The 13757-nt window shown below is 33.7% G+C and overlaps 1 protein-coding gene across 2 annotated transcripts in view; it reads left to right on the plus strand.

Moving 5' to 3' along the window:
- The first annotated feature begins 417 nt into the window (after positions 1 to 417).
- Positions 418 to 13757, plus strand: part of FoxK (forkhead box K) — an 89614-nt gene continuing 76274 nt past the window's right edge. For both annotated transcript variants that reach the window (XM_068775981.1, XM_068775982.1), the window contains exon 1: positions 418 to 1184. In XM_068775981.1, the coding sequence (XP_068632082.1) occupies positions 820 to 1184 (365 nt within the window). In that variant the 5' untranslated portion in view covers positions 418 to 819. The remainder of the gene's footprint in view (positions 1185 to 13757) is intronic.

The raw sequence follows: 13757 nt of genomic DNA on the forward strand, positions 1-13757 counted from the left end.
GCATTTAATCATATTACTTCGCAATTTTTTATGTATCTCATTTAATATGAGTTTTAAAAATTGACGGATATTTTTCAAATGTTTAAAAATACTATGTCATTGATAAATAAGTTATACCATGATAACAAAATTGTTTACTGTTTCATAACTTGATTCATTTTACGCTTATATTTATACTAAAGCGACTTGAATTTTATTAACTGTTTGAACTATTTGTTATGAAAAATGTTTAAGTACCGTCTATATTGTTAAAATACCTTTTATTAAATTAATTGTTTGTTTAGTAAGAAAGTCGTTTACAAAAAAAAATTCAAATTAGAACTTGTGACATGGAAGTTAATCACGTGTGCAATGCGTTAAACCGAACATATTCAATTTGTTGCTTTTTGTTGTTCCTTACAGATGGCGCAACGGACTTGTAAACTGCGTATGCCGATCTGACGTTTTTGGTTATTTTTGTTCTCGCCTCGTGTTTACTTTAGTGTCTAATTTCGGTTCTATTGCGAAAATTTTGTTGTGCAACACCCTAAAGGTTATTATTTCGGTTGGGGACTGTGCGTTGACACTGAATAATATCGATCCGCGCTTCCGGACTAGATATATGTATACAGTTTTATCACGTGGTGGTGTGATTTATATAATTCTTGTTTACCGCACTAGTCGAAAGTTTGCGCATGTGCGTCCCGTCAGTAACCTCAAAGTGTAGAACGGGGTCGGATTCGGCAGTTTCCGGACATCCGGGTGGTCGGTCGGAGCTGTGATGTGCCATCGTGAGGGTGTGCGGGCAGCGGGACAGCGTTGGTGAAGCACGCGCCGGAGATGGCTCAAGCTCAGTTCACGCGGAGCTCGGAGAGCGACGCATGGGCGCTGCTCGCGCTTAAGTCGGCACCGGCATCGCCGTCGAAGGTGCAATGGGCGCAGGAGCCGGCACCGCTCGCGATCGCCCGCCTCGACGGCAGGGACTTCGAGTACCTGATCCGGCAGAAACGCGTCATCATAGGCCGGAACTCGAGCCGCGGCCAGGTGGATGTGAACATGGGACATTCCAGTTTTATTTCTCGCCGACATCTCGAACTATTTTACGACCATCCCGAGTTCTATCTCACGTGTAATAGCAAAAACGGCGTCCTCGTGGACGGCGTGTTCCAGAGGAAGGGCTCCGCGGCAATGTTGCTGCCAAAAAGGTGAGTGACCCTGACTTTTTTTTTATTTAAAGTTGCTTTTTGTTTGTAAACATTGTTTTTGTTTATGCCTACCTACATTTTTTTTTCTTATTTAGTTCTAATTTATGTCATTTCGTATCTATGTGCATTGTTTACATTTTACTTGTCAATATTTATAAAATTATGAAATCTCAGCATTTATTGAATACAATGGGAGGAAGTATTTTTGCTTGTTATTATAGCAAAGATATAAAAGCATTACCTATTTTTGATTACAATTATCTAGATGTTATCATCATGGACTTTGTACAGTTCAACCACTGCTGTAATAAACTACAATTTTGTTTATGAATTTTATGTTTACATTTGTCAGGTACTGGCTAAATTTAATTTGAGACTGTGTGGGGGTGTAGCTACATGTATAATTATCTCTTACACACAAGCACATGTTAGTCATCACATGTTTATTGATGGCATCATTCTATCAAGTACTTCACATATTCATTCTGTTTGGTGTGTTCTTAATGGCCCACATACCTTGCCAGGTGGGATGACACATGGTTCACCATTTTTAGCCACCTAAATAAATTAAAAAAACAATTCTAATTAATTATTAATCATACAAAAATCAGTTTGAGTTTTATTATTAGTGTGCTTATTTTTAAAAAGGCAAAGATTTACTGGTAATGAAAATGTTTTTTTTTAAGTTTTTATCTATTTTGTTTATACTTTGTTCAATAAAATTAATATTTTGCCGTGGATGACAAATAGATTACTTTGACCAATAGCAGTTGCCTGCGATTTTAATTACTCTCGACTAAGCAATTTTTTTTCCTATTAGAATTATTTCATAATAAATAATATTACCTTTTCTTTAGAATATAACTATTTGTAATTTAGTGAATATTTAAAATTACATTTATCCAAGAGAGACTGCTAATGTGAAAATATATATGAAGTCCAAAAAACCTGGATTAGTTTTAGAGAAAAAATAAAATATTTTATTGTCTAATTAGATTTTAACAATATTGGTAAAGAGTTCTCTTTGTTCTTCTCTTATGCATGAATGGTAAGTTAAACTTTTGTTGAGTTTTTTTGTATTTGCAAATGATGACGATTATTTCTCGGAACTTGTTTTGTGTGAAAAATATAGTATATTTTTTAAAATGTTAATTAAATAGTATACTGTATATTAGAGATGTATCGCCTCAGCATTCTATGGATTAACCATGTGGTTTTTCCACCACATTGTGTAGAAAGGCATTGGGTATGGTTTTTGCGTAGACCCTCACATAGCAGGTTTAAGGAAGAACTTTTTGTAATATCTTGAAGGTCACCTTCTCCTTTCACATTCCCCCTATGGTTGTAACGTAATCATATGGTTATTGGCCTCTTGTATCTTAATAGAAATTATAGATTAATGTTAAGTTGTTACTTTATATGGGAGTGATTAAAAAGAGGTGTATAAGCTTATACACTAATAATCAATTACATTGTATATAGAAAAAATATTTTTATAATCCTATTTGTGCTGCTTTTTAAGTTTTTTTTTTCTATAATTATTTGACTTTCACTTTAGATAGGCCAAAATCATGCTAGCTAGCCCTAATTATATAAAGATATTGTTTTTATATCTCTTATTTTCAATCAATGATTACAAATGCATCAATCTTTTTTAAAAACATAAATATAGATTACATTTATGATATATATTATTTTTTTTCCTTTAGTGTACTAATAAACAAGCCACCATGCCAATTAATTACCACTACAAAGTTTCCTGTAAACATTGTAGAAGGATTTTCAGGATAAATCTTAAAATATTTGACAATATCTACTATATTATTTTAAAGCAAAGTTAAGCTCTGGTTGTAAAATAACTGAAATCTCTTTGACTGTTTTCCTCAATATCATACAATCATTTGACAGACTAGGCATATATATTATTTATGCTTAATGTCTGTCACATATATTAGCGGGGCTGGTAAATAATGACATTTCTGGTGACATGTTTTATAATAAAAAAAAATGATTTTTATTGCTCCAGCATTAAAAACTTGAATATTAGATGGCAAAAGGTTGTTGATAATGAATGTGAATATATTATTGATCAGAAATAAAAACTTGTTAAAAACGCAGTCGTGTAAATTTAACTTAAGAAAGGGACATTACTTTCTGGTTTCCCTAATATTATTTTATCTTCAAGGTATATATTGAAAGGTAAATTAGTTTCTACATTGGGAATATCTATGTATATAATTGTCATTCTATCACCCTTTGCATCAAATCAACAATAAACTCTTTAATATAAAAATACTATTTATAAGTAATACGTTATCTTTTATTATGAAAAATTAAGCATTTTAAGTCATTAGAAATAGTATGTTGTTAAAAAAAAAACTTTATTTTTGACACTGTCACTGTGATAAGCATTAAATGTGGATACATATCAAATGTTACTTTTCATCATGACAAAAAAAAATGGTATTGTGCTTTGTAATGGTTTTCTTGCTTAGGAACAAATGTCATAGGTTATGTAAACCATAATGCACCAAGCTGTATTGGACTTGCCAATGTAAATTATTGGTTGTAGAATAATGTTATTAGTGTAAAGTTTTCTTATAATCATATCTGTAAACACATTGTAGAAAATAACAATGTTGTTTACTTCATCTGAAGGTAGTGGTGATCTTATATCTTTTACAAATTGTTAATCATTCATTCATGTTTATATATGGATTGTACTATGCTCTAATCATAAACTACCAGAGTATATAAAATGAGATTTTCTTATTAGAATTTTACATTATGATGATTTTAATTATAAAATATTTTGTTCCTTGGAATATATGTGATGTAATTTTGATATTTGAAGTCGACAAAGGAGGCCTATATCCAGCCGTAGATGTCTTACATTTGGAACAATACCAATTTAGAGTTACTGATTGTAGTAGATTTTGTTCCAAATCAAGTAGCTTTAATTTGTTAATGTTGTACTTGCAACCTCAGATGGAACATAACCCGATGTATGCCTGACTACTATCTTATGTATTGGTTTCAAAAGATCTGAAACAAAATGTCTTAAAGCATATTAATATAGGTTCATCATTGGCTGCCAGTTTTAGTATAGAACTGAATTAATATAAACAATATATTATATCTACTATGTTTTGAGATAACGTTAATATTTTTCATTCATTATTCTCATAATTAGTTTGCATTCTTAAAGGAAATCATATCAATGTACATGAAGTAAACAAACAATTGTGAGGTCATTAAAAGTCGCCATTTGTTTTGCGTGCACACAACCACAGATAAAAACTGCGATAGTGCAAAACGAATGGTAAAGTGTATGTTTGATTTGTTTAATCTGTGAACGATAATGCGCGCCAAAACACATGACGCCGGCGCCTCGACAGTTGGGTGATGCAATAATGGCGAAATGTCAATATAATTTAGCATTTACTACTAAGTAAATGACTAAACGAATAAGAATGAATTTTTCACAATACCTTATATATTTTTTTATGGTTATTGACTTTTAATGTATATATAGTCTAGTGTCATATTTACTTTTTAATTTTGTGCGTACTGACATGACATGTTTAATTTGATGCTTTGCTGCTATTTAACAAGTAACGAATTTTAAAAAAAAAATATTATTTAAAATTATAAAAATAGTGTTAAGTTACGTTTCTTTTTTATGAATTAAACTAAAAACAAAGGCAATCTTAAGTCATATAATTCATTTTATTCTTGCTTTTATATATTTCTCTTCTTTTTATAAACTCAAGTCTAATCACCCTGTGACTGACAGCAGTATGTTTAATTCGTTGCTATACTGCTATATAGCTTTTAAAATATTAAAAAGTATTTTTTTTATTAAATTAAATAGTCTTTACATACAGTGTGAACAAAAGTTTATTAGTAACTTTAGGCACTAAATGTTAGAATCGCGGTATGTCCGGTAAGCAGTAAACACTGCTGTTTAGAATGTTATTTTCTATACACCTTCACATATGCTAATAATTATCTAAGTAATAATTAATTTTGTTTACCTTAAATGTTGCCATATGTGGACCGAAGACTGATCATCATGATCTTTGGAGGAGGCGTATGATTTCCTGTGAGCGTTTATTGGCTGAGATGATGATGAAAAATTATCCAATAATTTATTCAATTGTTAATTTGATATGTTAGTATTTTTTTTCTTCCAAGTGTTGGTTTATTAAAGTGTTTTAAATTTAAACAATTATTTATATTTTGTCGCGTATTTTAATAATGATATCTCTGTTAAATTTGATTAACCTGTAATTACGATGTCGGCGGTGACCACTACTTTTAAATACATTGTATATCTAAAAGGGTAGCCCTATGTCCAATAGTGGACATTTTACTGATGATAATTTGAAGTCGAATCCAAATGACTTGCGATGTTACAGATAGCTATTAGACTTTCTGGTTTTTACTACTTCTGACTCAAGGATCGATGTTTCGACATCCGCTAACCAATAAATTAAAAAAAAAATACGTCAGATGCGTCGCTTGACGTATTGTATTGACTGATGTCAACTCGGTTTCAGGAGAAAAGTGTGACATGCTACAGACGCTATATAGCGAATGTAAAGGAAAATAGAAGCTATTTTAGCTAAAGAGCTATATTAGTTTTGCTTGTAAATGCAGCTAATTAGATGTTATCTACATGCACAGTAATAAATAGATAATAAAATCAATAACGTATGAGACGCCTTATCTCGTCAGGGCATTCAACTATTGATCTAGAACGGCTTGCGGAGGTCTGTGCTATTCTTTGAGTGGAATTTTTTAAAAAAAAGTTCTATGACAAAGGAATTCCGGTTATGATGAGAATTTCTCACATACAACAGACTTGTATGATAAATATTTAATTTACATATACTTGATAAATGTTTATATAATTTATTTACAAGGTCACGCGTTATGTAAGCTGGTGTTTCCTATTGGATATAAATATATATGTCGCGGTGTTTTTCCAAAGTAGCAACATTGTGCTTGGCGCTTTTGTGTAGGATATATATACATATATATATGAATCGTCAATTATTTTAACATTATAGAGGTAAGCTACCACAGGCTTTGAATGCTGGTCTATTGTGAAAAGCCAGTAATTAATGATTGAAATGATGACGAAGAGAAAATATGAACGAATTTGAATACAATGAAAAGAAATATCTACTGTATTTACCGCTATGTATAAAACACCTTACCTGTCTCCGGCCCCATTGGCAAACTAAATGAACATGTCAACGCACCTTGCGTGTGAAATTTGGAAAAATCCGAATTCATAGTTGACAATTACAACATGGTGCAATATGGCGACTGTTAGTATTGGGAACGAATGTTTTTAAACGATGAATGAAATATTATTGTTTATAGTCCTGTGGTTTGTAGTATATCCAAAGCACGCGATTTTAAACTGCATTTTTAAGTCAATTCGATATATAACCTTCTTAGTTTCGGGTACAACAGACCCCTAGGCTGGCCCCAGGTGTTACGGTTTGACATGTCCATAGGAAGTTGACAGGTTATTGGAGACCTCTCGTACATTCTTCTGTCTTAGGTACGCAGGGACAATATGTTCACAATAAATTTTTGATTGACTTTTTTATTTTCATCCTCATCTTTTATTATCTTATGTGCTTCTCTCTTTAATTCGTCATATTCTTTTACGTTCCTTTCTATACTTTATTTTATCTCTTTACCTCACCTTCCTTTATTCGCCTTCACCTCCAGAGTACTACTTTAAAATTTTTATAATTATTAAGTTACTTTGGTTTATTAAAATATTTTCACTTAAATTTTTTAATTTACTTTTTTTTCCTATATAAATTCACTATGAATTTATTTACAGATATTTCGTTTAGATCGTATTGTTCATCTAAGTTGTGTGGTTTTTGGATATATTTGTTTATAAAAAAAGAGTACTTTCTATTAATACTACATTCTTCAATGTTCCGGTCTAGAAGATATAACTGCCATTCTGTATTGTTTCTTATACATGTTCAATTAAAGTACTTAAGAATATACTCCTGCTTTTATGATAGAATATTGGTATGTTAGAAAATTCAAGATATAAACGAAATAAGATTTTTTTACTATTTTTTGTTCGTAAGGATCTACGTTTACGTTACCAGCATTTATAGATACTATACTTGAGTTGCCGATCAACGGATTCGTGTCACATAGGGTAGGGTGCGGCGGCGGCCTTGCGCGCTATCTGATAGCCGATTAGTGCCATTAGCGCTACGCCCCGACTCCCTCGAGATATCTGCGGGTATTCGTACATTTTACGCAAACTGTTGATCTTATTTTTATTGTAAGGATCGAGGTTCCACAGACATAGTGTACAGACATTCGGCTAATTCCGACTTTGTAGAGTGTTATCTCTGTCGCACGAAATACAACCACTGACAAAACGTCGCATAGGTAGTGTGGGACAGAGATAGTGCTCTACGAAGCCGAAATTAAATGATTGTCTCTTACCAAAGATCGATGTGCAATATTTATCGCCGGTCGCCGGTCTTTGCGGGCTGGTTTCCACAAACACTGCACTGCTCTCGCTTTGCGTCGGTGTATTTTTTTTCGTTCTATCATATTGTGCAAACATTACATTTTCAGGTATAATAATTTTTCTATTTATTTCTTCAGCGACGGTTTTATAAGGCTATATAATCATTATTATTGTTTATTAACACTCTTTTGTACACTATAGACAATAAATAGAAAAGAAAGTAACAATTCATATGGTAGAGGCGATCTCTACCAGACATTTGGATGTAAATGAGAGACATGAAAGAGAGGGCAGTTAAAGTATTTATTGTTGATTTTGTAAATAAAAAAATAATAAAGCTAGCAACACACGTTTAAAAAATTGGCTACCAGAATAAACGTTGAACGGTCTGCGATAACGCGGAGTACACACGGGCGATAGTCTAACCGCAAATCCGGTTAGGTCCGGTTAAGTTTCAGATAAACTAGCGCAAATACTGTGGACATCCTGTTTTTTAATATTCGCGTGTTATAGGCGTGGTTGTGTGACGTCATATCGTCAATTGTTACACAACGTATTCCTAACAGGACACGGGAGATATTCAGCTTCTATTTAAAACGTGTCTTTAACATGGAACTATGCTACTGTGGCCATATAATTGTGTGTTACGAGGATTTGTCCTTCCGCAGATAAATAGAAAAAAATATATAAACAAGCACTGGTAGCCCAGCGGTTGAGGACCTATTTGATGATCAGTAATTATATGTTTATATAAGTATATATTTAGTGGTCAAATTTTATTAAATAAGAGCTTTGGAACTTTGCGAAAGCTCCTGGCAAATATCTCGACGGCCGTTCACGTTGGTCGCATTCCGAAGTGAACAGTGAAAGTCGTGGCTTCACTCTGAGTCACCGAGTCATGAGTCGCTGCATCTCCCGGAACTGAATCTCCGACGCACCTGTACTCTCTCTTTGTGCACGTGTTCAAATGCCGCTTCGGCGCTCTTTGATCTCTCTTCGAACTCTTTAAGAAGTTTATAACCAAATATACGTATAAATGACAGGTTTAGTATGAATAAATAGATACGAAACAACCTGTATAAACGTAAGTGTTGCTATCGAAACGTCTATGTAAGAAAAGGACAATTTTTAAAAGTCTTCAGGGAGATGATCACGAGGGACTACAATCCATGTCGATTAAACACTGGAATTATGATAGTCTATTATTATATCATCCGTTATACAGAGCATACACTTCCACTGTATAGGCCTCTTTCAAAAATATCTATGGCGGTATATACTATAATCGCCACGCGTGGTAGACGGGTCGGTGATCGCAGTGTGTATATTACACTGAGGACGCTGCTGCCAGTTCCTCTGTAAACTTGTTTGTGAGCAGTGGCGATCTTATTTAATAAATACACAAATTGTGAATTATATAAGATTGTATCGTTTCTTTTTAAGAAAAGGACCGATATTTAGCCACTTCCGCACATGCAGTGTTAGTCGTGCAACAAATTGCACCGCCCGCCAGCCCGCTGACAAACACGTATGCGGCGAATAATGCGAATTACACAACCGCCACCGTCAAATCACTTAACACGTGCTTCGCCCCTCCACGAGGTATCATCAGGAGTTATGTTACACCGATTAGTGCCAAACACAGAGTGAGCTCAGTACGTCGTCGCTTGTTATTTATATGCCACCTGCTCCCCCACTACCACTCAAAATCACGTGACCGATGGAAACGTCTGTGTACCGGCGAGGTGATGTCGATGAAGAAAGAGCAATAAGCACCGCGTCTCCTTATCCAAGATATGTGAACATAAAATACGTTGTCAAAGAAATGACTTCAGTGATCTATTTTAATAAACTTTCACAGTGATTTGCGAAAGGAAGAAGGCGCTATGGGGGACCTGAACTAGGTAGTGATTTGTTAAACATGTAGAAATGAATCAGTTTTTCGATGGACGAATCAAGTGAAAAAGAGCCATTGTAAAATCTGTACAGAAGTCTACGTGCGAAATGCCTTGGAGAGAAACAGATGCTAGAGATTATGAGAGGGGCTGTTAGTTGTACTGCGTATCCCGAATGTTCTGCAAAGAGCATACGTTTTATTTAAGATATATAGATCTCATAGACATTAGCGTCCGTGCCTTTGTTTTTATATTTTGCATGTTACAATGCCCGGTTTTTAAAATTACTTTTCATCCCTACTCCATATCGCCATATATATATATATATATATATATATATATATATATATCGTTGTGCGCCAGTATCTGTGTAGCCTTGCTTAACTTAAATTTTACTGATTACTAACACAAAGAAATCCATAAGTTAATTTAGAAGGAATTTCGTTTGAATCTTTAATTTCTTGTACAAGTCATACGACGATGTGTACGTATTAATATATAAAAGCGAGCGCTTCCTTTTCCGCCGCTAAAGTAGGACAGATCCGCTGCGGACCGGACGAGTGACGCCCGAGTGGCCCTCTCCTCGCAAGAGGGATTAGGTACGGTCGCACGGGATAATCCTTCTTTATAGCGAACCAACTAGCTAACGCGACAGACGCGATCCTAAATATAACACCAGGATATCTTTCGTTATGACTATTATATTTTATTAGCCGTCCTGACAAACTACCGCTAGAAATTATTGACCAGTATTAATTAATTTAACATAGTGTAACATCAGAGTGAAAGTGAAAAAAAATCTTTATTTTTTTAATGAACAATTTTTTTAATAAAGTCAAACTGAGTTCGAAGCGAACTATTAAACGAGCGAAGTTCAATGTAAACTGTCAAATGAGCGAAGTTCAATGTGAACTGTCAAATGAAGGAAGTTCAATGTGAACTGTCAAACGAGCGAAGTTCATAGCGGACTGTCAAACGAGCGAAGTTCATAGCGGACTGTCAAACGAGCGAAGTTCATAGCGGACTGTCAAAGGCGCAGTTTCACTAATCATTATGTTTTGGTGAAATTTTGTCAAGTTTCTTTGTAAATGTTTTAATTGCTGCCCACTGCTACTTCAACTTGGTTTGTCTACGGATCTACTGATGAATAAATATATGAAAAAATAATTGTGCTGAACCACAAGCTTTGTGTAACCATATAAGTACTTTAAATACCAGTTCTACAAACATATTTTCAACTTTAAAACTAACGGCCTAAGGTCGAATATTGCAGATACAATAGTTAAATGTAGGCTTTTAGTATAACCAAGTCGTTTATGTTCGTGAATTTCAATAAGAAAACTCGCAATTGCCGCCGAATAGATCACTTATACGTAAATAAGTTAGTTATTCTGGAAGTCAATCGAAGCGTCATACATTTCGTCTCAAGGCCGTAGTCAGGGAATGTTAAATATGTTAGTTGCGGAGGAAAAATAAACTTGTTTTTCTCCATCCATACGCGACATTGAAATGTTTGTTTGTGCCGATAGGCAAACTAGTATTGCCATAAGCTAGTGTCAAGGTTACAGACTATATATATTAAATGGAAGCTTCTTATACCATAGGTATACCATTTACAAAATTGATTTAAATAACAAGAATCTTTGGTAATAGGCGCTTGATTATTTTAATTTTGTTTATGCTATATATAAGAGTATGTGTATAAATTTGTGTTAGACTTTATTAAAAATTGTTTTGTTGTGGAGTTTCTTCTTGTTTCTCCTTAACTATATAACACCTTGCGAAGCAAAGTAGAGTCAAAAAAATGACAAAAAAAAATAAGTTGATGATCAATAAGTTCTGTCAAAAGTTCCAATGTTGAATAAACGAATTTTATCATTTATATTTATCTTTCATCACACTCAATTGCTTTTAAACATAAAATGAAATAATTTCGATGGACTTTTTACTAATATCCCAGGATTTTGTACATGAGGCACCTAATGTCTCTGAAGGAAATTTCTAGAAATTATAGAATTGCTATTAAAAAAAAAAAAATTCTGATAATCAAATAGTCTGATTGTGTTTCCCAATGTTGAAGTCTACGCCCCATGTGGGCAATTAGATTCTTAAGGGTGACAATTTGAAAGTGGACTTGACGAATTAAGAGATAGAAATGTGATAGATAAATTGATATATATTTATGTGATAATATCAAAGAAATTAGAATAAGGGTAAGCTTTAACTGTGATAACGAAGAAATAGTGGAGAAAAGAGAGAGATTGATGATGTATGGAAGGAGAAAAGTATGATATAATATATACGAGCATGTAATAAGTACGAAGAACTGTGGTAGAAGATAGACGAAAAGAGTGGAAGTGTGAAAAAAATATTAAACTATAAAAAGATCTTGTCCCTATAAAGATAGAGTTGAAACAGAGGTCACTAATAACAGAGGTCATAAAAAACATATAAAGATTACGTATGTTACATCGGGAGGCGTAAGAATTTCAGAAAGGCTTAGGTGGGACATAGCACAAAGCCTGGAAAACAAGGTTCTATTTACAAAATGTAATCTTTACTTTTTGAACGGTTACCACGTAAATTGTGAGACAAAGAGAGCCTGTTAAAATCTATCCATAAACAGTATTAATTTGATCAAACTATTTTCACTTTGTATCCTAGATCTTAGATTTGACAAACGCTGATGTTCTCCTATGATAACATCTCGCCATTCGAAGGTTCCAAAGGTATTTCGATCTGAGAAACTCTACCGGATTTTTGGTAAACCAATGTCCATGTTGACCAGTGGAACAATTTCTTCTAAATGTTTATTTTAACTTTTGTCTGTAGAGTCGTAGTCAAATGAAAGCATTTAACCCTTAATAGCCTAGAGATTCAATTTTGATACCAATCTTTTAAACCGAATGTTCACATTACTATTAGTTTTTTTTTATAGGTTGGCTGTAAGAATTTTACTGTTGTATAATATTCTTTCCAACGAAATTAAAAAAAAAATCTATTTTTACCTTCATCTAGACCCTCGAGCAAACACAGTAATATTAAAAAAAATCACTTTCGTAAATCAGGCTATTAAGGGTTAAAAAAAGTTCCAGCTTCCGAGAAAGAGAATATAAAATGTCGCTAAAACATACCGACAGCGATCCATCGTCGCCGGTGCAACCTAAACAAACGCATCCAATTCGTAAATATAACTATTCTTGTGACTCTTATTACGTACGTGTAGAGTTCATATTACGGTGCGGGTCATACGACTGTTTTTACTGCGTCGAACAGATGCAGAACGTAAACATTGACCGACAATTACGTTTTAAGGCGATCGACGTACGCCACCGGCACGTATAACCATCCTCGTAAAAAAAGTGATACAAAAAAAAATAAAAATTAAAGAAAATAGGAAAAATTTTAAATAGACAATAAGAAAAAATGTGATAAAATGCAACTTAAAATGTGATAAAAATGTAAACGAAAAGAAATAAATATAAAATGTAACATGTAATGAGGGAGGAATGAAAGGTCACAGAGTAAAAGGGAAAGATAGCAGAAATGTGGCATGAAAGAATGGATTGAAAGAATATGTGAAGAACGAAAGGAGAGAATGGAAATAATAAATAACTATGTGAAAAAATAAATTGCCCGTAAAGTCCCTGTCCCACCAACGATAGGGGTACGAGAGGCCCCCAGGGACATATATATAAAAAAAAACCATCCTCGTAAAGACAAGTCTAGCAATGTATTAAAAAGTTCAAATCCAAACAAATCTGTGATATCAAGAGAATAAAAATCTACCTAGCCACCTAAGAGTAAAAAGATGAGGAAAGGAAGGCGATGAAAGCAAGAAGGAATGAAAGAATAAAAGAAATTGAGAAGTATGAAAGAAAGTGTCGAATAAAGATAAAACTCTGAAAAAATTATGTGTAAAGTGTCTGTCCCAAACTAGATTGGGGGTACGAGAGACTTCCAATAGCGGGGGCCATTAAAAAAAACCATCCTCGTAATGCGAATGGGGTAAGCAGCGTCGTTATTCAAACTGACTGAATCAACGACCAGTGTAGAGGATCAGAAATGACATAGCCTAGCAGATTGGTAGGTTAAATTTCCAGTGAACAAGCCACATAAACTCAAAGAACAAATGTACAGAACAAATTG

Source organism: Battus philenor, unplaced genomic scaffold (genome assembly GCF_028537555.1).
Source record: "Battus philenor isolate CCGP_79_NKW_IND1 unplaced genomic scaffold, ilBatPhil1.0.hap1 SCAF_9, whole genome shotgun sequence".
In the NCBI taxonomy this organism is placed as follows: domain Eukaryota; kingdom Metazoa; phylum Arthropoda; class Insecta; order Lepidoptera; family Papilionidae; genus Battus; species Battus philenor.